We start from the raw sequence: 22,411 nt of genomic DNA, 5'->3' as shown, positions 1-22,411 counted from the left end.
CTTTTGCTGGAATTGTTATCTGTTTTCAAGGTACGAGCTCTCTTCTACATTCATCTCAATCTCTCTCTCTCTCTCTCTCTCGAATGTTCAATTTTTTTTTTGTGTTTTTACGAGAAAACTCTCAATTTTCCCGGGGAAAATCCGTTATAATGCGCTTTTGAACTTTCTCTTAATTTGGGATCTCAATCTGTCTCTTAGTTTTGGAGTCGGAGTGTGAAAGACTCTGAATCTTTATCTCTATCTCTCTCCGTTTTACCTTTTTTGTTTTTGTTATTTTAATTTTCCGAGAAAACTCTCAATTTTTTCCCGGGAAAATTCGATTCGTTAGTAGCCGCTTTAAATTTCCTCTTATTTTGGAATCTCAACCTTTCAGGTTCGTCTGTCTCTTAGTTTTGGAACGTAGTATGAAAGACTCTGGATCTTGCTCATTATAACTCGTTTGTTCTTTCTTTTCAAACGCTCTCTATTTTTCCCGAGAAAATTTGTAGTTAAGCAACATGGAAAATTTTCTAAATCTTTCAGGTCCGTCTGTCCTGCGCATCTCGAAGATGGATCCTGAATAAGAAGAAGAGGTTAGATTGTTGAATCGTTTGGATAGCTTGATCTCGAAGATTCTGTTCTGTATCTATTACTACTACGCAATGTTTATATTGGTTTTGATTATTAAAAACAATGCTGGGAATTTTTTTTGTTTGTTTGTTTCACAGGTTCTAAATGATGCAGAATTGTCCATCAGAAGGCTCGCTGATGGGATTGGGATCAGTGAAGATCTTGCCGCTGCTTATCTAGTTCACTACCAATGGTATGTATCTTGCCTCGACTTCTTCTTCTTCTTCTTCAATTTAGAGAGTTTACTTTTGTATTCTTTGGATTATCTTTGAGTTTTCATTGTAGGAACGAAGCCAATATTACTGCCGAGCACTTACTAGCTGATTCAAGAGTTTTTGTTAAAAATCCAGAGCTTTCTCGTGCCAAGGTACCTTTCTCTCCCTCTCTATTGAACTCTTTGGTTTTTAAAGAACCGACTTTGGGAAAATTCTGATGTGAAACTTTTTTGTTTTTTTTGGCTACAAGACTGAATGCTATAGTTGTTCTTCCTCTGATCAACTGTGTGAAAACCTCGGTTGTGGGCACTTTATTTGTGATGACTGCTTCCAAGGTATACAAAAATGCTGATCTTTTTTTTGTTTTTCTTTGCTTTTCGTCTATGGCTATTTTGCTTTGAGATACTAAGTATTAGTTTTGGGATTTTATTTTTGCAGGAGTCATACTCTCAAAGATAAAAGGAGGCCAAACTAATGTTTTTTGTCCATATCCTAGTTGTGGTAGATACATATCTCACACTATGTTAAAGCTTCACCTCTCTCAAGAGGAAAAACATATCTTTGCTTCCAATCTTCTTGCCGATAAGAAAATGAAGACTATAGATCAGGAGGAGAAGGGATTTTTTGGAAACTTTATTGATAATGCCAAAGGTTAGTTTATTCTGATCTTCCTTGTTTTTTTCTTTTTCTTTTTTTTACTTACTAATTTGCCTTTTAAAACAAACAAAAATGGAAACAGGTTTAGTCCAATCCGCTGTGGAGTCGGAGAACTTTCCTCCTGTACTTTGCCTAGTTTACTTTCTTTTTTGTCTCAGAAATCTTCCTCTAAGTAGGAAAAGGTAACTAGACTGAAAATGCTATAGTTGTTCCAAACTTCGGTCGTTTGTAAGAAAAGACTTGAAAACTTCTATTTTTGTAAGAAAACTTCAAGTTACTGAACTTGGCTTTGGTGAACATGGATATATATATATAGAAAAATCATTCGCAACTATAATTGCCAAGTTATAGCGTAATCTTATATTTTATTCATTTATCAGCTTTTATTTTTAAACAACAAAAACAGAAGTTTTCAAGCCTAAAATATATATTATGAAGACACACAGCTTTTAACAACAAAAACACACAGATAAGAATAGTTACCGTTATATTTAATTAAAATCATCTGCAACTAGAACGATTTGGTATCGAACTAAACTGCAAATGAGAGTACCAAAAATTAGTATTAAATAGATTTGTTTTACAGTTTGGCATTATAATATTCATTTAAAAATTATCTAAGACCATCGCTAATGTATTCTTCTAGTTTTACTATAACATAGAGTAGGGTTTATCTTTATATGTATCACTTTTTATTTATTCTAAAAACAAATAAAGTGAAAATGATGCTGCTATACAAGAAAAATACTCGCTTCTCCTTTTTTTTTTGTTTTTTGCAGTTCTATATCTTACTTACGGGTCTTATATATCATTATAAGATTGATATAATAGTAGAGAGTAAACTATAAAAGCGAACAAATAAAGTCATAAGCAAAATGAATATAACAATCTTGTATCAATCAATCAAATAATACGTAACTTCTTGGGAGGTAAGTAGACATAACCAACTACTACGAGAGAGGCAACCAAAACATCTAGCATACTAACATTCCTTCTCAAAACTTTGGATATCCAAGAACCTGGCCTGCATTTGGATGTCCTGAACTTGGAATATGAATTCTCAAGATCATGATGTGGATGGCCTGATTTAAACGGGAGTGGAACCAATTCTTCAACGTAAGAAGATATAACACATATGTTAGAGGAGAGACAACGAATCTCATCTGTACCGGGACAATATCTGAACAGCCTCTTGTGATTATCATAGAAGACAATATTCCCTTGCTTAGAAACGGACACCGGCGTGAACCAGCTAATTTCCTGCCATGGCCGGGAAACAACAACTCTATGGGGTAAACTTATTGAGTAAGTCTTGCTCCATGAGTATGTATTCCATGAGATATTCTTGCTCCATCTTATTTCTTCTAAATCCATGCACCAGATCTCTAGTGTCCATTCACCAGGACCAACTTTGGTCGTCATGGATATGGCTAGACGGTCCTCAAGGTTCACTAACTGGGTTTCTTGCGTGACCCACGTATCCGGGTATGGGACACGATAGAACCTTTGTTTGTGAAGATCCAAGGTTAGTATGCTGTAATACCTACGAATTTGTAACCAGTAGATTGATCCATTCACGTGCACCGATTTACTACCCGCATCAATAATGTGAGGAGGTGGCATGAGTTGGCTCCATTCACCAGTTCCAACGTCAAGAAGACCAAGTTCGTAACAATCATCAAAACACATCCGTACTATTTTATAGCTGCCCGTAACTTTGTCTCTACCGAATCCCAAAAGCCAATTTGCATGCGCTCCTGAAAGTAGTTGTAATATATTTGTTTAATTTCTTAGACTGCAAAAACCAAATACTATATTATGTCTAGAGTTGTTAACCTTTTACAGGATCTGGACCGGGAGGGAATCTCCGGAGCTCTCCGGTGGAGGGGTTCAAAACGTTAAACCAATCAGGTTCGGTGATGCAGACTAAACCGTCGCAAGTCATCGAGGGTAGCGCGGGGTCGCAGTGAAGATAAACGATCTCTTCGTCCCCTTGGAACCGAGTCTCGGCGGGGAGGATACACGGCCGCCTGCCGTAGTTGCAGTTGTAAGCAGCCAAGATTTTCCGGCGGTTCTTTTGAACATTCATACGCCTCTCCATGAACAAGTCCGATTCGAGGATTGATCTCCATTGTTTGGAGACAGCTTTGAATTTGAGGATTGATTTCAAAGGTAATCCATGTAAAATTTCTTCCAGTAGCTCGGGAACTATGTATATGTCGTCGATCGAGTTAGGTTTTTTGTTTCCTTCCTTCATCTTTTATTATGACTTCTGAGAAACCCTATCTCGATCTGTGACATATATAAAGGAAACTCCAAATATCGACTTTCACAGTTTTGTGTCTGAATTCTGAAACCGGTTTTGGTTTTGTAATTTTGCTCATTAATTATTAAAATTTAATTGAGAGATAGCTACACATATGAATTTTCAAAAAAATGTATTAAATGTTAACCAAACTACATAAGCCAATTTATTATTCATATACAACAAGACTTTTACAAGTGGCTCGTTTTCAATAAAGATAGACACTAGTATTATTGTTGCCAAACTACTTTGGTATTGAACTACTATTTCTTTAATAAATTTTGCTAACTTTTAATTCTATTGAAATTATAAAGGTAAAAAGATTATAAGGGAATCTCATAACAAACGAAAATATATTCCAGAATCTTAATCTTATCAACTAATGTATCAAAACTAAAAAGTTCCAACTTTATTATAATTGATAGTATTATAATAAATAATAGTGTTGATGATAATATACTCTTTAACTAATGTCTGATTTTTATTTTATTTTATTTCTAAATGCAAAATGTAAGACTGACAAAACTCAACCACTCTAAATTGAGCTAAAACCAAATCAGCAAAATACTGACCAAATGGAATAATATTATATTACTTTGCGTCGACCCAAAAGGAAATGTTTTTTTTTCTTTCTTCTTTCCTGGCTACCGAAAAGGGAATCTAATCAAGCATAAGAAGTAAAAAAAAAATTAACAAATTATATATGGTACAACCGTTATATTAATTTTAATAGTACCATATATAGTAAAAATATTTATTTCCTCGTGGTGAGAATATTTATAAACGAGTTTATGAATTATATGATAATAGAGCACGGGAACAATTTAATAGAGGGATTTTTTTTTAAGTAGTTGAGCTAATTAAATTTGACTTAAAAGCGAAAAGAAAAAAGAGTAAAAAAGAAAAAAGAAAGCCTTGTCTCAAAGCTCTCTGACGTTATTTTCCTGTCGAAGTCGCATACTCGTCATCACAGCTCAGGTCAGGGGGAGAAATTCTGGGTTTTCTTCTTCTCCTCCTCCTCTACGCGCTAAATCTTCTCCATCTCTTCTAATAAGGTAAAACCCAAATCATCTCCTCCTCCTCGTTTCTATCTGAAGAAATCTATCAGATAGAGAGATAGAGATAGAGAGAGAGTTTATAGAGGATGCCAATGATCTCCAAAGCTTCATCTACTACCACCGCCACCAACAATTCATCGATTCCTTCGTGTTCTAGGGTTTACTCTCTCTTCCCCCCCTTTTTGATTCTCCCTTTGCTCCTTTTTTTTTTTTTTTTTTAAATAATTCGGATCCAGTTTTATGGTTGGTACGAGATTTAGCCTTTTTTTCAAGTTCTGTGTTGGGTACTGTTTATGAGATTTCTCTGCTGTAGGATTTTGAAATTCAGATTCTCGCTGCCTGTATCGATCTTCGTTTGTATGCTTGAGATATCCTCTGTAGATTCCATTAACTTGGGGCTAGTGTTGTGTGTATTGAGTTTGTCTTAGTATATAATTGAGACTAGTTAGGTTTGATTCAATCATAAAGGGTCAATTACTATCTATCTGCTGTTGACTGGTTAAGGTGGAACTGGCGATTCTGTTTGCTTTGTGACAACTGTGTTTTATTAGTCTTTTGTTTGACAATCTTATTCTTTTTTTTTTTTCTCGATTTTGACAATCTTATTCTATTTGTATCGGATTATGATTTGTTAGATTGAATTCATGAAACAGATTGGAGGTCAGCTTTGTGTGTGGCCTGGTTTGAGACAACTTTGCCTCAGGAAAAGCTTATTATACGGAGTAATGTGGTTGTTATCCATGCCACTCAAAACATTGCGTGGAGCTAGAAAAACCCTTAAAATTACCCACTTTTGTAGCATTTCCAACATGCCATCCTCTTTAAAAATCGAACTGGTTAGTTGTATGCCTTTGTCCTCTTCCCCTGTATCTTATATGCACCAGTGCAAACATTGTTTATCGTATTGTTTTTCTTATTTTATTTTTTTTCCGGGGATGTTTTCAGGTTCCCTGCAGTAAGGACAACTATGCTTATCTTTTGCACGATGAAGACACCGGCACTGTTGGAGTTGTTGATCCTTCTGAGGCTGCTCCTGTTATTGAGGCATTGAGCAGGAAAAACTGGAATTTAACTTACATTTTGAATACTCATCATCATGATGATCACATTGGAGGGAATGCTGAATTGAAAGGAAAGTATGGCGCTAAGGTAAGAGGATACTATTGTCGGTTTTGAACTGTATGATCTTGTTTTTTGCGCAAGTTAGCACTCTCTTTATCATCATTTGTTCCCTTGAAGTATTCCTTGCCTCTGAAAGCTATGAAACGTAGTAGAGCTTTACATTATAATGGTTTGCTTTTTGTGATGTAGTAAAGTGTTTGGTCTAACCAGAAAAATTTGGCTTTCTGGGCCTTTTTGTTTTGCGACTATGTTTAGTTGTTCTTTTCGTTGTTACTTCCGATATATATACTAAAGTGTTTTTATGTGACCTATGTTGCCGACAGGTGATTGGATCAGCGTCGGATAAGGATCGGATTCCTGAAATTGACATACTTCTGAAGGATAGTGACAAGTGGATGTTTGCTGGTCATGAGGTCCGGATACTTGATACTCCTGGCCACACACAAGGTTTGTAGCTGCCATATACCTCTACTTTAACAAACTATCATATAGACAGTCAAGTGTTGCTAACTTAAGACACGTTTGGTGGCTCACATATTAGTATCTTATTTGTCATTCTCACTGTGTAACTGCTTTCTTTTTTTTATCGTTCTAGTGTTGAACAACTAGTTATTTCATGTTTTACACTCTTAATTGTTCTTATTCTCACGCAGGCCATATTAGCTTCTACTTTCCTGGGTCAGCGACAATATTCACAGGAGACCTGATATATAGCTTATCATGTGGTACCCTTTCAGAAGGTACCCCTGAGCAGGTAACATTGATTGAAAATTAGGCATAAAACCTAACCGGTGAATCTGAAAAATAACAATATACAACCCTCTGTAGCCTTTCACTCTATGGTTATCTCTTTTGGCAAAAGTTGTGCTAGTGATTTGCGGTTTTGCAATTGTGTTTCTTTTTCAACCTTCTCTATCTCTGGACTGTTATGGTTAGTTTCTTTTGGCAAAAATGTTCTAAGTGAGTCAATTGTTATAGACCTTATGGAGAGACCACTTGGGAGTACTCTAATAACCTAACTTCATAGTTTCTTCCATAGAAGCAAGCTCATTCTGCTTTGTCCTTTGTTAACGATAAACCCCCTTTTTTTGCCCAAGTCTCAGATGCTTTCATCACTCCAAAAGATCGTGGCGTTACCAGATGATACAAATATATACTGCGGCCGTGAAAACACAGCAGTAAGTTTTACACCACATAAATACTGTCTTATTTCACATTGAACTCTCTCTGCGACTTGGTGAAAATGAACTATCTATATATCCTCCATGATACAGGGCAATCTAAAGTTTGCACTATCAGTAGAACCAAAGAATGAAACTCTTCAGTCCTATGCAACCCGAGTCGCCCATCTGCGCAGCCAGGGACTCCCATCGGTAAAATCTGATCTATTCCATATCATCTCCTGTTAGCTCACTAAACGTCTTTCTGGATCTCATTTACGAGATTTTGCATGTAGATTCCAACGACTGTTAAGATGGAGAAAGCATGTAACCCGTTCCTCAGAACATCGAGCAAAGACATCCGTAAATCATTAAGCATTCCAGACTCAGCAACAGAAGCTGAAGCACTGCGTCGTATACAAAGAGCCAGAGACCGTTTCTAAAAAAAACTTGGGGCATGTTTCTTAATTTGTATAGAAAATTCGCAAAATCATCATCAGCCGCAAAAAATCAATATGTTATTATATGTTTTGGGCTTTCTTCAGTTATCCATTTGAAATTCAAAACAGAAAAAAAAATCTATATAATTAGTTGCTCAATTATTAAATTATGAGATTTCAAGTGTAATATATACTTCAACACACACGACACAACTACACATTTCTAACTATGGAAATCATTAATTTGGTGGATTGATGGATTTGGCTCACCAAACGTGAAAACGCAACCGTGCGTCTATTGGTTGTCAACAAATACTTAACAAAAAGAAAAAGTCATACAACAATTATAGCTTATTAAATACATGATTTAATATATTTAAAGTCTAATTTAATGGAATTTATGCGAAAAAGTGTCAGTATTAAATTATTATCACGTAGCGGAAGAATAAAAATGGAAACGCTAAAAGGTTTCGCGAGTGGAGAGAGAGAGAGAGAGAGAGGTTGCAAGCGTATGATCTGCCCGCCAAAGCAACCCTTCAACATTAGTAGTATATTCAGCTTTTTGTGCACTGATCCAACCCGACCCGACCTTTTTCGCTGAGTTGACTCGCGCGAGTTCGATATATCGGAAAAAAGCGAATAGAGAGCTTGGGGTTTTTTTTTTTTAATTCGGCGATCCTAACAATGGAGGGAGAAGATTCCGTCCATGGCGATTCTCATCTCAACCTCAAGACATGTGTCGTCCTTGGCGGCGGAGGGTTCATTGGTAGATCGCTTGTCTCTAGATTGCTTCGCCTCGGAAACTGGACAGTACGAGTCGCTGATTCCGCTCACTCTCTAAACCTTGACGAATCCGATTCGGTCCTTGTGGATGCTCTCTCCTCCGGTCGTGCTTCTTACCACTCCGTCGATGTTCGTGATAAACCTCAGATCGTTAAAGGTTTGCTTCTTATTTCTCTCTGTATGAATGCTGGACAGATCGGTGTTTGGTATCTGAGAAAATACTGTGGGAGATTTTTTTGGATTTTTGAGAGTTTTGGGTTCTGATTTGAGTTTTGGTGTTTTTAGATGTTGGGATGTGATTGTAACATCATATGGTTTGTTTGTTCTTTGCAGTTACTGAGGGTTCCAATGTTGTATTTTACATGGGAGCTACTGATTTACGTTCCGATGATTACTTTGACTGCTACAAGGTTATTGTTCAAGGTAAAGTTCTTGCTCACTTCAAAATGCTTTACCATTTTATTACTTTAACCTTGGGTGGTTAATCGTATATGTCGTTGACCCCCTGATAGGTACAAGAAATGTGATTTCTGCATGTCGTGAATCTGGAGTCAGAAAACTTATCTACAACAGTACTGCTGACGTTGTTTTTGATGGCTCCCAACCTATACATGATGGTGATGAATCCTTGAGACGTCCCTTGAAGGTAATCCCTGAGGATGATTGTTTTGTTGGTTTTTTTCCTTTTTGCTCTTGTTCAGAGATGATATCTGTTTAACTGTTTTGCTCTGATTCTGTTGCAGTTCCAATCCATGTTGACAGACTTTAAAGCTCAAGCGGAAGCTTTGATCAAATTTGCTAACACCCGTGATGGTCTCTTAACTTGTGCACTTCGCTCTAGCATTGTTTTTGGACCTGGTGACACGGAGTTTGTACCTTTCCTTGTGAATCTAGCCAAGTCCGGATATGCAAAGGTCTTATTATTATGTCATCACATTATTGAGTTATGTTTATTATCTAACGATACCTGGTAGTTTTTCCCTTTGGAATAAGAGATTCCTTGAGCTTGATGTATTCTTGGGTTTCTTTTGTTTGGAGAATGACTGTCTTGGTCTTTAAAATTTCAGTTTATAATCGGGACTGGTGAAAATATGTCTGATTTCACTTACTCTGAGAACGTTTCTCATGCACATATATGCGCCGCAGAAGCATTAGATTCACAGTTGGAGTATGTGGCTGGAAAGGTAACTCTGAAGCATATGTATCTGCCAAATCACTCCTGAAACGCATGACTGTTATATTTGATGAAAGTTGTTCTGTGCCGACTATATGTAGGACTTTTTTATCACAAACCTCAAGCCGGTCAGATTTTTGGACTTTGTAAGCCACATTGTTGGAGGTCTGGGATACCCAAGGTAAATGAGCATCCAAACAGTTTTTGATACAATGAAACTTGTTGTGAACTTCTTTCTCTCGCTATTTCCTGATTATCCGGTGTCTGCTGCGGCATGGTCGAAGGTCCCTCAGAATTTATGAACCTACCCTGAATGTTCCCTTATTAAAGCATCTGCATTCGTAGTATTTTTCTAATGATAGATGTCATAATCTACCTTATCTAGTGGAACTGTTTCGAGTACGGCCATATTATGTTGTTTTTTGGATAGCTACTATCTTGTACATGTTTCCGTCTCCTAATATCTAAATATTCATCATTTTGATAAGTTTCAGATCCTTAGACCCAACTTTCTGGTTTACTTGTTTTGATATTTTTCTTCTCGTCAATTGCAGACCATCTATTAAACTTCCTGTTCGGCTGGTTTTGTTTGTTTTCTCACTTCTTAAATGGACACACGAAAAGGAGGGTCTTGGGAGTAATTATGACACAGCTCATCAGTATTCTCTGTTAGCTTCATCAATGAGAACTTTTAACTGCAATGCAGCTAAGAAGCATCTTGGTTACACACCTGTTGTGACACTTGAAGTGAGTTTAAATTGGATTTTATTTGTTTTTATCATATTCAGCTGGTTGAAAGCTTCCTTGGATTCATTAGCTCTTGTTGGATCGTAGGATGGTATTGCATCAACGGTTCAGTGGTTCTCTCGGGATCTTGAGAAGTCTGATGACACGATCATTCAATCTACTGCAGATCAGCTTCTTGGCTGTGGTAAAGGTTAGAACCATCTCGCTATTAACAATTATAATAATGCCCTTTGAAAGTGTTCTTGGCTAATTATTCAGTTATATTGCTTTAAGTCTGTGTCTCATTTAGCTATGTGTATGATGATGCATGTTAATAAGGCTAAACCTGGATTGATCTATCTCTTTTCTTAATTTAGATTTCTTGCTTCTAGATGTCTAGAACTTGCTGAAGTATCTACTTGATCCATTTACACCTGCTTCCAGACCATGTGATTTTATGCGAGTTCCAACTTTATGTCATGCACATATAAACAAACGCTGGGTCAATGCAAGCGTTTAATCTTAATTTCTTTAAATTGACCTGACTTTTCATCTATGTTCTCATGCAGTTGCAGACATCTTGCTGTGGAGAAATGAGAAGAAAACATTCGTTTCTTTTGTTTTCCTCAACTTGTTATATTACTGGTTCTTCTTTTCTGGAAAGTCATTTACTTCATCTGCAGCCCAACTCCTGTTTCTATTTGCTGTTGCTCTCTATGGACTTGCTTTTGTGCCGTCAAAAATGTAAGTATTAATTCCGAATGTTTAAGTTAGCACTATAGAGGATAGTAAACTTATTTTGTGACACCACAATTTTGGTGATGCATCCATGTATATATGTTTCTCTTGTGAAATCTATATGCAGCTAAGTTATATAATTGCTTATTTTGACAGTTTGGGGTTTCAAGTCAAGAAAATACCCCCGTGGAGATTTGAGATCTCGGAGTCAGCTGTGAGAGATTTTAGCAAAGATGTCGTAGTTGTGTGGAACCACGGAGTTGACCGTTTTAACTCCCTAAGCAGAGGAGGAGACTGGATCAAGTTCTTCAAGGTACAACTCTGCTCTCTACACACTTATCCAATGCCCAGCAAACATGGAAGTAAACTCATTTCTCTCGTTTCTTGAAACCAAAAAACAGATTGCAGGATCCCTCTATCTCCTCAAACTGATCTTATCCCGTTCATTGGCAGCATTTCTTTTCACAGGTACTTGAACAAAACTTTTGTTTTCACACTTCATAAACATGATTAAAAAACATCAGCATCCGAAAAATTGTCCTGTCCATAAAATTGTCTGAACGCTTTGCTGAACAGTGATGTCGTTCTCGTTCACGGCGTTCTTCATCTACGAGCAATACGAGCTTGAGCTCTATTACCTAGCCAGGATCTTCGTCGAATGCTTAACAGTTGTTAAAAGGATGGTGCCTGTTTCTGATGCTCCGGCTAAACCAATGTTCTTGTGAAGCTTCCAGAGTCCACTTGAACGAACACCCAACAGTTCCAGAGACTAATTGCAGTTATTAGAGATGTCTTTGTACAAACAGTATGCTATATTTCGGAATGTAAACTTAAAGAGTAAGAGGGATAATAATATAATATATATAATTACGATTATTTACCAATTTGCCATGCCTACACAAAACGCAGCGTTTCGTTTCGGATTCCCAAATAATAATAATAATTAAAATAATAATAATAAAAAAAAAAAAAATAAATAAAGGGGAAGTTTCTCTATCATCTATATAAGCCCTTTAAAAGCCGCCGCTTCGATACCCTTCTGGCCTCTCTTCTATCTTGTTCTCTCTCTCTCAATCTAATCTTCTTCGTCTTCAAACTCTTTATCTAGGGTTCTCTCTTCTCCTCTGTGTTACTGGTTGGATTTTAAAACTCAAATATCTCTCTCTTTCTTGATCAACGTACTATACTGCTTCATCGTTTAATTCGTCTCTCGTCGAGAAATCGAAATTTCATTACCGCAAAGGTAAAACAATCATCAATTCAGAAGGAATCGAATTCGTAGAATTATCGCCAACTGAACCAAATCCACGATGGCGTTAGCCATGAAGCCAATCAGACCCGATGATTCGGGTTTCAAATCGAATAACCTTTGGGTTGGTAGCCTCACGATCGAAACGACAGACTCAGATCTGACCGAGTTGTTTGGAAGATACGGCGATATCGATAGAATCACGGCGTATTCTTCGCGTGGATTCGCGTTTATATACTACAGACATGTGGAGGAAGCTGTGGCTGCGAAAGAGGCTCTTCAAGGAGCTGATTTGAACGGAAGTCAGATTAAAATCGAATTCGCGCGACCGGTTTGTTCTTATCTATTGCTCTCTAACTTTGATTGTCTTTTCTCAACGATTTTATTGTTTTACCGAATTCATAGTCCAGGAGGTTCACATAACTTTAGTGTTGCTTGTTTAGTTAAAATTTATCTGTTGTGTGTTGAATCTGAGTTCTCCTCGTACAAATCAAAGTCGAAACCTAGATTTTATTTTCTTTCATAGCAGAAGGCTAAACCTGATCCGATCCGATCTTTAAAAAAAAAAAAAAAAGAGAGAGAAAACGCAATTTCTCAAATTAGTTTGGTTTTATTCTACAACAACGTCTAATCAAACTCGTGCCAACCGAAACCACAAAGAGAGCTTATACGTGAAGAATTTGCATGTCAAAGCATTATATATATATATAAACACTCTTATCGAATGAGCTGCACAAAAGAATACATCAAACTCATTCTTGTCTACGTTATGCAAAAGGTTGATGATTCAAATGTCAGTCGTCTACGGTATCATTTGCGTTATCTACAGATTTGTATCCGCGTTTAGCAGAGTCTGATTTCAGGTTCGCCCAAGATGTTAAATCTATCTCAGTGTGACTAAATTGCGGAATTTGCAAAGGTGAAAAATATGGAAGCAGTTAGCAGCATATCATCGATCATCAGCCAAAAGGCCCAAAATAGATAAGAAATTGGGAGTTTAAAAGTTCAGTTTCCTGCAAAAACCAAACTGTGTGGAGAATCGTCTATGGGGTACTCGAGATATCATCAACAACCGGCAAACGTATTGGTTGCACAAATCCATATCAGTTATGGAGTAGTGTAGGGCTTGTTTGTTTATCATGGATGCTACAGTAAAGACAAATTACGTGGTTGTTAATTGGTTAACTCTACCAATCAGATACGTAGTAGATGTCTCACCGTGAAAGAGATGCTTTTATTTTTGAAACGCTCTTTCTGAAGAACAAAACGTGCTCCTCAATTCTTGCCCTACGTACAATCTAGGCTTTCCCAGTTTCGTTCCTCAAGGGGTTGAGTTCTTCACGACCGTTCTGGGATTGGTATATCTGCAGTGATCAAGAAAAATATTCATTTGCAGGCATACTCAAATTTCAATCTCCCCGGGCTTTAAGTGGTTAATGGAGTGTCCAGGGTTTGGTTTATTGGGGACTCAGGCAGCAATAAAGACAAGAATGCCTTGCAGAGAACGTTAATGTCTTGCCAGCTTTTTGATCGACATTCTTCTCCTGCAGACCAGATGTGTGTTTAGTCTAGATAGACTGTTAACACTGATTGATAGAGGAAGATGATGTTGTTAGTTTAGTATAGCGATTGATGCCAATTGGTGTCGTAATGTAGTTGGAATTATGTGTTAGTTTGTGTGTTTAAGTTCCTTGATGTTTGAAGCTCTATTCTCTGCAACCTATCTGGGTAATATTATATCACCTTCTTATGTATGCGCCTTTTCTTATTGCAGGCAAAACCTTGTAAGAGTCTTTGGGTGGGTGGAATCAGCCCTAATGTCTCTAAGGATGAGCTGGAGGAAGAGTTCAGCAAGTTTGGGAAGATCGAGGATTTTAGGTTTCTTAGAGAACGCAAGACAGCTTTCATTGATTATTATGAGATGGATGATGCTTTACAGGCTAAGAGCATGAATGGAAAGCGAATGGGTGGTAGCTATTTGCGGGTTGATTTTCTTCGTTCACAAGCGCCAAGAAAAGTAAGTGCCCTTGTGACATTTATTTCTGTTTACTTTAAAAATTGCATCAGACTTTTAGTGCTGAGCTCTATCTTTTGCACCTAGGAGCAGTATTTACTCGAATCAACTGGTTTTCTAGTGAATTCTTACAGCTTTGTAGCACCCTTTCATATTCCATAGTAGAGTCTGCTCATCGTTTTTATTCTGAAATCAAGTTACTTTTTCTTTATCTTTAGGAACAATGGGCTGGCTCCTATGATAACAGGAATGGGAATATGAATCAGAAACCGCAGGTTAGTACTCGTAAAAGTTGAAAATAGCATGTTTCTTGTTAATGGTTATTTGAGTAGGTTTGGCTTTGACATTTTGGTATATTTTTACAGTATCCTCACTCATATGAAGATGGTAAAGGAGGTGTCCAGCCAAGTAAGGTTCTGCGGGTTGTGTACCCTCCTACTCTTCAGATAGATGAGCAAGTGCTACACAATGCAATGATACTCTTTGGTGAGATCGAGAGGATTAAAAGTTACCCATCAATGCATTTTTCACTTGTGGAGTTTAGAAGCGCGGAGGAAGCTCGCCGTGCAAAGGAAGAGCTACAGGGGAGGTTATACAGGGATCAGAGAATCACAATTATGTACTCAAACGATGAGCTGCCTCCTCAGCAAGATGATACTAGTTTTTACTCTGGTGTGAAACGGTCAAGGCCAGATATGTACAACAATGACCCGTCATTTGTAGCTTCTTCTCATTCTACTGGAATTCCTGGGTCTATGAGGCCCTTCAGAGGTAGCAATGAGCGTTCTTATAATGGTTCAGAATACAACGATGCTGTAGGCAAGGAGCCAAACTGGAGGAGGCCATCACCAAATGGAACGGGAATACTCCCATCTCCAACAGGGCCTGGAATCCTCCCATCTCCTGCACAAGGTACGAGGTCAAACCCTGGTTCTTGGGAAGGATATGATCCTGCTCAGTTGGACAGGGAAAGTAAACGAGCCAAAAGAGATGGATCGGTGGACGGTTTTACTCCAATGGGTGTAGATGAGAGGTCATATGGAAGTGGTTCAGTTGCTGCTAGGCCTATTCGTGGTCACTCTGATTCTGACATGTGGAGAGGAATGATTGCCAAGGGTGGCACTCCTGTCTGTTGTGCTCGTTGTGTACCTATTGGAAAAGGGATTGAAACTAAACTGTGAGTACCATTTACAGTATTTTAACCCTTCTAATGTTTTCATTCTTTTAGAGAGAACCATATGTTTTCTTTACATTCTTGATGGAAGTTAGAGGTCATTATTTTAGGTAGTAAATTGTAGGATTGACTATTGCTTGTGTAGTTTCTGAGATGTCTTGATTTACGTGGTGCTAATGCATTTATGATTTAACTGATGACGTTTCTTTCAATTGCTGACTTTGGTTGTTTTTTTAATTGAATTTACAGCCCTGAGGTCATCAATTGTTCAGCAAGAACTGGTTTGGATATGCTCGCCAAACATTACACCGAAGCCATTGGATTTGAAATCGTTTTCTTCTTACCAAACTTGCAAGAAGATTTTGCGTCTTACACTGAATTTCTCCGCTACCTTGGCTCAAAAAATCGGGCAGGTGTTGCCAAATTAGATGATGGAACAACGTTATTCTTGGTGCCTCCATCAGATTTCTTAACTGATGTACTCAAAGTGTCTGGTCCAGAACGGCTTTATGGTGTTGTTCTCAAGTTGCCTCCGCCAGCTGTTCCTGTTGCAGCATCATACAGACATGAAACTCAGTACAATCCTCTGCCTTATACGGATCAAGCCCGGGATTCACCTGCCAATGCCAGTCACAGTTTATATCCTCCTAGGGAAAATTACAACATGGGTGCACCAGAACATTTGACAGCTCCTTCAAAACCATCCGTTAGCGAGCCTCTCAGAATACCTAACAATGCAGCGCCTCAAGCTGGGGTTAGTTTAACTCCGGAGCTTTTAGCGACTCTGGCATCTTTTCTCCCTGCAACTTCTCAACCTACTGCCCCCGAGAGTCACCAAACTGTGTCAGGCACTTCAACAGTTGTTTCCACAGTACCTCAATCCAATGGACTGTACAATGGAGAAGCACCGTCAAATCAGTCATTCCAGCAATATGGAAATCAGTACACTCCAGCCGGGCAGCTACCTCCTCCTCCCCCTCTGCGATACCCAGCAGCTTCAAACAACCCCAACTACTCTAGCGGAATGGTCCATGGCAACGTGCAATACCAAGGCCAATCTGTTAACATGCCTCAGCTGTCTCCGTTACCAAATATGCCTCATAATAATTATGTCATGTACACACAGGGTTCGTCAAATCAGACTGTTTCTCAGCCCATGACACAGCAATACCAACCAGAAGCTTCCATGCCAAACCAAAACTATGGTCGTCCAAGCTATCAGCAAGCTAATTATCATGCCGTTACAACAAATCAGGCGCATAACTTAAATCCTTCCCAATTCCAAGCTGCTATGCAACCACCAGCTGACAAGGCAAACTTAGAGCCACAAAGCCAAACACCACAGTTGCAGCCTTTGCTCTCTGGGGCTGGTCAAGGTACAACAGATGGGGAGGTGGATAAGAACCAGAGATACCAGTCAACACTACAGTTTGCCGCAAACCTTCTTCTCCAGATACAGCAGAAGCAGCAGCAACAGTCTTCAGGTACTCCGGCTGGACAGGGGCCTTGAAACTAGCTCCACCCGCCATCGTAATCTTTAAGGTAAATCATCTCTATCTTCACCCTTTGTTTGATCACTGAGTTGAATGAGCATAAGCTCTGTTGATAAAAGCATGTGCTCCCTGTTTTTCTCTTGCAATCTATTTACATTTCTGTAGAGTTATCTGTGTAAAAGCTGAAGCATTTTAGTCTACATTTTTATATAGGGTACATGAACTTTTGTGAGAAAAACGTAGGATTGCTTTGTTGAAAATACATCTTTTATCTGTTGCTTGCATTGTCATTGTGGATGCCTACTGGTATACATATGACATACATATGACATCTACTTTGGTATTCTTCTTATGACATGTAAATTTTGCTTTTTATTGAATCCCCTTTGTTTTTGTGGAGCTACGATGGAGTGCGTATGTGTGTGTAAACGGTTGGTTACTAGCATACCTTGGATTTGTAAATTTCGTAAATGTGATAAGAATATACTTTGTGATGATCAGGAGTTCTAATTGCCTGTATAGAAATATAACAACCTTTGCTTCAATACAAAAGATAAGAGTTACAGAATCTTACCTGCGATCATTAAAGAGCATGCATACAAAGACGACTGCTTGCAGAAATCCAATTTGATAGACTTGTAAATGCTGTCCGAGAAAAACTCAGATGAACAATCTGATGATACTCTATCATTAACCAAACCTCTTAAATTACCAAGGAGAAAATAACAGATTCAATCGTGTGATATGCCTTTTTATGAACTTAGAGAAAAGTGATTGAATTGGAGGAAGGAAGCTTAGAGAAGCCGTGTCACTAACTTATACCTGTTTTGAAACTGTGTAGGTGGTGGTTTCAGAGCTAAAAGCGGTAAAACTTGCCTGACCAAGAGAGAGGCGTTGTGCTATATAGTAAGAAGTGTACGAACAAAGTCCTACAGACGCAAAAAAAAAGAGAAGAAGAAGGCTTGGTGCTCTTAGCTCATCCTCGTTATTCTTTCTTTCTTAGGTTTTTCCCTGCGGTGTTTAGATAAAAGAAAGGCTGTATAAATTGACTGTGATTTTTAGATTTTTCTTTTCTTTTCTTAAATAGTTTATTTTTGTTACTCTTATAAAACAAATCTTCGACATTATGTCAAAATTGTTGATGATATTTCAATGGAGAACCCAACTTTTATTAATCTACTTTCTCGTATGCCCATTAGAATCATGTGAAAGTTTACAAACAAACAAAACACTAGAGCTTACGTACATTATTTACTATAAAAAGAAAAACTCAGACATACGATTTTGTTGAGTTTTAATTATGGTAAAAGTGAGAAGTTTGTTTAACTTTGGAGACTACACGAGGGAATAAGCAGGGCCTCCACCTCCTTCAGGCACCGTCCACTCTATGTTCTGCTTAGGATCTTTGATGTCACATGCCTTTCACATATTTAGAAACAAAATAACAATTTCAGCTTCCCCAAAAGTACATAAAAAGTCAACGAGTGATGCATACCTTTCATATAATTTAACAAAAAAGTACATAAAAAGTCAACGAGTGATGCATACCTTGCAGTGCAAACAGTTTTGAGCGTTGATCTGCAGTTTCGGCTTTCCCTCTTCATCTTCGACATATCTTTTTTAAGTTTAGAATCAACATACAAACCATGATGAGTATCTTGTTTCAGGAAGTTACACTATTGATCAAATTTCATATGGAGAGATAGAGGGGAGAGTAAGTGAGTTATTTTACTCGTAAACACGGGCTGGGCAGTATCGTGACTCTGGTGCAGCATACTCTGGAAAGTTTACCTTTTCTGGAATCTTGGGATCCCTCAAGCGCAAATGAGATGGTTGATCATGATCATGATTGGTATTACTCCTGTTATCATCATCATCATTCAACATTCAAGATGCAACCAACCACTCGGAAATACCATAGGAGGTGTACTTATACATTATAAATAAGATGCAGGTTTGTGTCATGGTACAAACCTGTACAACGAAGTTGGCACATCAAATGACAAAACACCATCTGGCTTTGGATACTCAATTGGTGTGCATTTCCGAGCAAGCTGCATTACAATGTAGGAAGACTTACAGTTGCGTGTTTACCAGTGTCTGTGTTCAGTGGACGATCTAATTATAATTGATATAGTTCAAGTGCTTGTAATACTTACATTTGTTGCTTCGTGGTCAGCTTTCCCATGCTTGAGCGTGAAAGGGACCTTTCCTTTCAGTATATAGCTGCATAATCAAACATAAATAGTTCACTTAAAGCAAAAAGAAATGATCATACAAACACTGCAAAAAGGAGAATCAAGCCCAGGTCTTACTGTTCCATAGCACTCACGGCCAAGCCAGGGAGTAGCCCATACTCGAATGCCTGCAAGGATTAGAGATTAAGATCTTATCTTCAAGGAAATATCAATTAGATAGGAAACAATATGCGTTGGTATATGTTCATGATATTACGTACAGGACGGTAGTTTCGAGCTGCGTAGAGCTCCTTCCACACCCATGAATCCTTCAAGTTGTCCCAGTATGTGTTCATGTTTATACCTTCATGAAGTACACCAAATGCAGCCTCTGCTGCTAACATTCCTGTAACATGTTGATGACATTAAGATGAAATTTCTGTTATGGGACAGCGAATTTTACCAAAGATTTATTGTGACCTGATTTCATTGCTGTATGCGTTCCCTTAATCTTGGGTACATTGAGAAAACCAGCTGAACATCCAATTATTGCTCCTCCAGGAAAAACTGGATAGGGAATGGACTGAAATTTTACTAGCATCAAGTTCAAATATGTTATAAAATGCCAAACAAATTCACGATGCTATCCAGAAATCTTGTTTCCCAGTCAATCAAACTAAACTATGTATGTACATTACATGCTTTAGAAAATGGCTATACCAAAAATGAGAATTGTACTGCTTTCAAAGAATCAAGGCAGCAGTATTTAAGGGAGTAAGTTTCAACTCACCTGAAAACCACCTTCATTTAAAGTACGAGCTCCATACTGAAGCACAGTACCACCTTCTAAGATGCGTTTAATGGCAGGATGGTGTTTGAGTTTCTGTTTGGAGGATAAAATAATATTGTTCATCAAACTTCTCAATTTTGAATTGCCTTATTAGAAAGGTATTCATTGTAACCGGTAAAACGTCTGATCGTAATGAGTAATTGACATACCTGAAATTCCTCATACGGATTCAGAAAAGGGTTGTGGTAATTTAAGGCAACAACCAAGCCAAGCGCAACCTGTTTGGTTGAAAAGAAAACTCAAACTGAGCTACCAAAACTGGAAGATAAGTTTTGTATTGATTAAGACACAGATAGAAAAAGATAAGACAATAATTTCTCAACCGTACCAAAGAATCTTAGAAGGGAGAGATGAGTTACCTGTCTGTCGTTCATGTGGTACAAGAATGAACCTCCATAAGTTTTGCGATCTAAGGGCCAACCCAATGTGTGAACAACTTCCCCGGGGTTATGCTTGCTTTCATCTATCTCCCAAACCTGTTATACTAAAAGTATCAGCAATTAAAATGACATATGGCCAACAGTTTACACGGAGAAACTACTAAGTAAACCTGAATTCGAGTTACAACTAATCAAGGATAGAAGTGGTTACCTCCTTAATTCCCAAAGCATATGTCTGATGCTGAGCATTAACCTCCTCTCTTAATTTATACTTTTTAATGATTCTCTGCACAAATGAGAGTAAGAAGTTCGTTTGAGCATCAGCAGTAAATGCAGGCAAATCGTGTGTGTATCCTTATAACCAAAACGGTTACTCTGACCTCGGACAATGATCCTCTGCATCCCTCTGCAAATAGTGTAACTCGCCCTTTTATGTCAACACCTGGCTGAAAATTCTCCTTCTTGGAACCATCTTTGGATATACCCATATCTTTGGTTGCAATCCCAACAACTTTATCACTTGCGTCATATAAGACCTGAAAAAAAAACGTTTGCTATGCAAAACATCAACTGTATTCATTCAAGACTCTAAACACAAGTAGAAGCACAAAATTACCTCACTAGCAGAAAAGCCAGGATATATCTCAGTTCCAAGCTCCTCAGCTTTTCCTCCTAGCCAACGCACCAGTTGACTCAAACTGCACATACAAGCACCACCAAATATCAAACATCTCAAATGAAAGAAACTTAACCATAGACATAATACTTGTATTAACAATCAAAAGTAATCGTTTCTCTCTTACACAATACCTGATAACGTAGTTTCCTTTGTTATCAAACGGAGAAGGAAGTGATATTGCACGATCTTTCGTCAAAAACCAGAACTTATCAGATGAAGCAGGGATCTTAATGGGTGTCTACAAACATATATATGGTTTCTTCTTAGTTCTTAAACAACGAGCATACAAGACTAAGTAAAGAGAGAAAGAGAGAGAGGGTCAAACATGTTCTTGTCTCCAATGAGGTAGAAGTTCATCTAATGCCACAGGTTCAAAGACATTACCAGATATGATATGTCCTCCTACATATATGAAATTTCACAACCAAATTACAGAGAGCTAAAAGAGCATATAAAGATCAATACTTTATTGAGAAAGAGAGAGAGAGAGAGAGAGAGAGAGAGAGAGGAAACTGACCTACTTCTGCTCCTTTCTCAACGACGCAAACAGAGAGATCAACGTTCTTCTCCTGAGACAGTTGTTTCAATCGCATAGCAGCAGATAAACCGGCCGGTCCAGCTCCAACAATCAGAACATCGTACTCTATCGACTCTCTTCCCGCTTCACTGCTGATACCCCTCCCATTCACTCCTAAAGTCCTCGAATTTGAGCTTAAAGGTGAAATTTTTCGAAACAACTCGACGGAATAAGGATACCAAGATCGATTCGAGTGCCTCGGAGGTGACGACGACACAGACGGGGATGAGGTAAAAGGTTTTGAAGAAGGTAATAAAGGGAGAAGCAGACGGTGATTCTTAAAGCTTCTGAATTGATTCGAAGAAGAAGAGAGCTTTACAAGGAATCTATGCATGATGATGGATCACTACTGAGTAAAACTAGGATGATGATGATTGAGGAAAGGATTAAGTTAAGAAGAACTGAAGAAGACATTAACAAAAGCTTCGTACTGACTCGGCGATGATGTGGCAACCTCATTCATATCTCTCTCTTTATCTAAAAATATAACATTAATAATGTAATATTGTAATGTAATGTTTTTTTATAACTAATATTTTTAATGTAATATTTTTGCGGTAAAATTATGAAACTGATCGTGACGTATATTAATCAAATTTTAAGATTTGTCTAACCAATTGAAAAATTACATAGCGACGTACATATGCAATATGGTGACATGATGCGTAAGACCAAATAACACATGAGATTCCATATTTGGTGCAACACAGTCACCAACCACCATCAAACGCAATATTTCATAATTGTTCAACCAAAATCTCACCCAACTCTCTCTCTCTCGTACGTATATATAGACGTAGTAACTTTAGTGGAGATGATATACACACCCTA

The 22,411-nt window shown here is 38.0% G+C and overlaps 6 protein-coding genes across 11 annotated transcripts; 4 read left to right on the top strand and 2 right to left on the bottom strand.

Annotated features, from left to right (window-relative positions):
- Positions 1 to 21: 21 nt before the first annotated feature.
- Positions 22 to 1,559, top strand: LOC109132563 (uncharacterized). The gene is made up of 5 exons (XM_019244259.2): positions 22 to 572; positions 708 to 802; positions 895 to 976; positions 1,075 to 1,159; positions 1,263 to 1,559. Exon 5 carries the CDS (start codon positions 1,346 to 1,348, stop codon positions 1,478 to 1,480), a length of 135 nt encoding a protein of 44 aa, XP_019099804.2. The 5' UTR covers positions 22 to 572; positions 708 to 802; positions 895 to 976; positions 1,075 to 1,159; positions 1,263 to 1,345; the 3' UTR covers positions 1,481 to 1,559.
- A 781-nt stretch (positions 1,560 to 2,340) lies between these two features.
- Positions 2,341 to 3,796, bottom strand: LOC104784390 (F-box/kelch-repeat protein At2g43445). The gene is made up of 2 exons (XM_010509420.2): positions 3,318 to 3,796; positions 2,341 to 3,238 (listed from the first exon to the last, which is right to left on the bottom strand). Exons 1-2 carry the CDS (start codon positions 3,736 to 3,738, stop codon positions 2,385 to 2,387), a joined length of 1,275 nt encoding a protein of 424 aa, XP_010507722.1. The 5' UTR covers positions 3,739 to 3,796; the 3' UTR covers positions 2,341 to 2,384.
- An 820-nt stretch (positions 3,797 to 4,616) lies between these two features.
- LOC104782859 (hydroxyacylglutathione hydrolase 1, mitochondrial) lies at positions 4,617 to 7,733 on the top strand. 4 transcript variants are annotated; one of them, XM_087511896.1, is made up of 8 exons: positions 4,617 to 4,841; positions 5,498 to 5,680; positions 5,790 to 5,993; positions 6,290 to 6,413; positions 6,620 to 6,720; positions 7,070 to 7,144; positions 7,241 to 7,339; positions 7,423 to 7,733. In XM_087511896.1, the coding sequence occupies exons 2-8, from the start codon at positions 5,570 to 5,572 to the stop codon at positions 7,567 to 7,569; spliced, it is 861 nt and encodes a 286-aa protein (XP_087368022.1). In that variant the 5' UTR covers positions 4,617 to 4,841; positions 5,498 to 5,569; the 3' UTR covers positions 7,570 to 7,733. The 4 variants fall into 4 exon arrangements, with proteins under 4 accessions (XP_087368022.1, XP_019100595.1, XP_010506214.1 ...); XM_019245050.2 differs by having other exon boundaries at positions 4,640 to 4,841; positions 7,064 to 7,144; XM_010507912.3 differs by having other exon boundaries at positions 4,640 to 5,002; positions 7,064 to 7,144.
- A 235-nt stretch (positions 7,734 to 7,968) lies between these two features.
- Positions 7,969 to 11,871, top strand: LOC104782858 (3beta-hydroxysteroid-dehydrogenase/decarboxylase). The gene is made up of 12 exons (XM_010507911.2): positions 7,969 to 8,506; positions 8,683 to 8,772; positions 8,862 to 8,995; positions 9,093 to 9,263; positions 9,417 to 9,533; positions 9,625 to 9,704; positions 10,078 to 10,270; positions 10,358 to 10,460; positions 10,819 to 10,993; positions 11,144 to 11,300; positions 11,389 to 11,455; positions 11,564 to 11,871. Exons 1-12 carry the CDS (start codon positions 8,251 to 8,253, stop codon positions 11,710 to 11,712), a joined length of 1,692 nt encoding a protein of 563 aa, XP_010506213.2. The 5' UTR covers positions 7,969 to 8,250; the 3' UTR covers positions 11,713 to 11,871.
- A 118-nt stretch (positions 11,872 to 11,989) lies between these two features.
- Positions 11,990 to 18,092, top strand: LOC104782856 (flowering time control protein FPA). Its single transcript, XM_010507908.2, has 6 exons — positions 11,990 to 12,567; positions 14,011 to 14,253; positions 14,469 to 14,525; positions 14,616 to 15,427; positions 15,674 to 16,966; positions 17,759 to 18,092. The coding sequence occupies exons 1-5, from the start codon at positions 12,298 to 12,300 to the stop codon at positions 16,932 to 16,934; spliced, it is 2,643 nt and encodes an 880-aa protein (XP_010506210.2). The 5' UTR covers positions 11,990 to 12,297; the 3' UTR covers positions 16,935 to 16,966; positions 17,759 to 18,092.
- LOC104782857 (electron transfer flavoprotein-ubiquinone oxidoreductase, mitochondrial) lies at positions 18,071 to 22,168 on the bottom strand. Of its 3 annotated transcripts, none has more exons than XR_015597683.1 (17): positions 21,521 to 22,067; positions 21,329 to 21,405; positions 21,135 to 21,241; positions 20,941 to 21,022; positions 20,705 to 20,860; positions 20,536 to 20,610; positions 20,304 to 20,420; positions 20,094 to 20,162; positions 19,885 to 19,977; positions 19,575 to 19,688; positions 19,376 to 19,500; positions 19,233 to 19,282; positions 19,077 to 19,143; positions 18,892 to 18,971; positions 18,650 to 18,778; positions 18,466 to 18,532; positions 18,071 to 18,336 (listed from the first exon to the last, which is right to left on the bottom strand). XR_015597683.1 is itself a non-coding variant. In XM_010507910.3 (17 exons), the coding sequence occupies exons 1-17, from the start codon at positions 21,912 to 21,914 to the stop codon at positions 18,253 to 18,255; spliced, it is 1,875 nt and encodes a 624-aa protein (XP_010506212.1). In that variant the 5' UTR covers positions 21,915 to 22,168; the 3' UTR covers positions 18,071 to 18,252. The 3 variants fall into 3 exon arrangements, 1 of the variants encoding a protein (XP_010506212.1); XR_015597682.1 differs by having other exon boundaries at positions 19,575 to 19,661; XM_010507910.3 differs by having other exon boundaries at positions 19,575 to 19,677; positions 21,521 to 22,168.
- Between the last annotated feature and the right edge of the window lie 243 nt (positions 22,169 to 22,411).

Source organism: Camelina sativa, chromosome 4, assembly GCF_030686135.1.
Source record: "Camelina sativa cultivar CO46 ecotype springtype chromosome 4, ASM3068613v1".
Taxonomy (NCBI): Eukaryota; Viridiplantae; Streptophyta; class Magnoliopsida; order Brassicales; family Brassicaceae; genus Camelina; species Camelina sativa.
Note: the sequence above shows the minus strand (reverse complement) of the source record. Positions and strands in the feature narration are given on the sequence as shown.

Bases quoted from the DNA above. Each gene is read 5' to 3' on its own strand.
- LOC109132563 (XM_019244259.2), top strand. From the start codon at position 1,346: ATGTTAAAGCTTCACCTCTCTCAAGAGGAAAAACATATCTTTGCTTCC.
- LOC104784390 (XM_010509420.2), bottom strand. From the start codon at position 3,738: ATGAAGGAAGGAAACAAAAAACCTAACTCGATCGACGACATATACATA. The intron at 3,239-3,317 runs GTTAACAACTCT...AACTACTTTCAG, and splicing joins CGGTCCAGATCCTGTAAAAG to GAGCGCATGCAAATTGGCTT.
- LOC104782859 (XM_010507912.3), top strand. From the start codon at position 4,931: ATGCCAATGATCTCCAAAGCTTCATCTACTACCACCGCCACCAACAAT. The intron at 5,681-5,789 runs GTTAGTTGTATG...GGATGTTTTCAG, and splicing joins CCTCTTTAAAAATCGAACTG to GTTCCCTGCAGTAAGGACAA. The intron at 6,414-6,619 runs GTTTGTAGCTGC...ATTCTCACGCAG, and splicing joins TACTCCTGGCCACACACAAG to GCCATATTAGCTTCTACTTT.
- LOC104782858 (XM_010507911.2), top strand. From the start codon at position 8,251: ATGGAGGGAGAAGATTCCGTCCATGGCGATTCTCATCTCAACCTCAAG. The intron at 8,996-9,092 runs GTAATCCCTGAG...ATTCTGTTGCAG, and splicing joins CCTTGAGACGTCCCTTGAAG to TTCCAATCCATGTTGACAGA. The intron at 9,264-9,416 runs GTCTTATTATTA...TTAAAATTTCAG, and splicing joins CCAAGTCCGGATATGCAAAG to TTTATAATCGGGACTGGTGA.
- LOC104782856 (XM_010507908.2), top strand. From the start codon at position 12,298: ATGGCGTTAGCCATGAAGCCAATCAGACCCGATGATTCGGGTTTCAAA. The intron at 12,568-14,010 runs GTTTGTTCTTAT...TTCTTATTGCAG, and splicing joins AAATCGAATTCGCGCGACCG to GCAAAACCTTGTAAGAGTCT. The intron at 14,254-14,468 runs GTAAGTGCCCTT...CTTTATCTTTAG, and splicing joins GTTCACAAGCGCCAAGAAAA to GAACAATGGGCTGGCTCCTA.
- LOC104782857 (XM_010507910.3), bottom strand. From the start codon at position 21,914: ATGCATAGATTCCTTGTAAAGCTCTCTTCTTCTTCGAATCAATTCAGA. The intron at 18,779-18,891 runs GTTTGTACCATG...TGATGATAACAG, and splicing joins GTGCCAACTTCGTTGTACAG to GAGTAATACCAATCATGATC. The intron at 18,337-18,465 runs GTATGCATCACT...AATATGTGAAAG, and splicing joins AAAACTGTTTGCACTGCAAG to GCATGTGACATCAAAGATCC.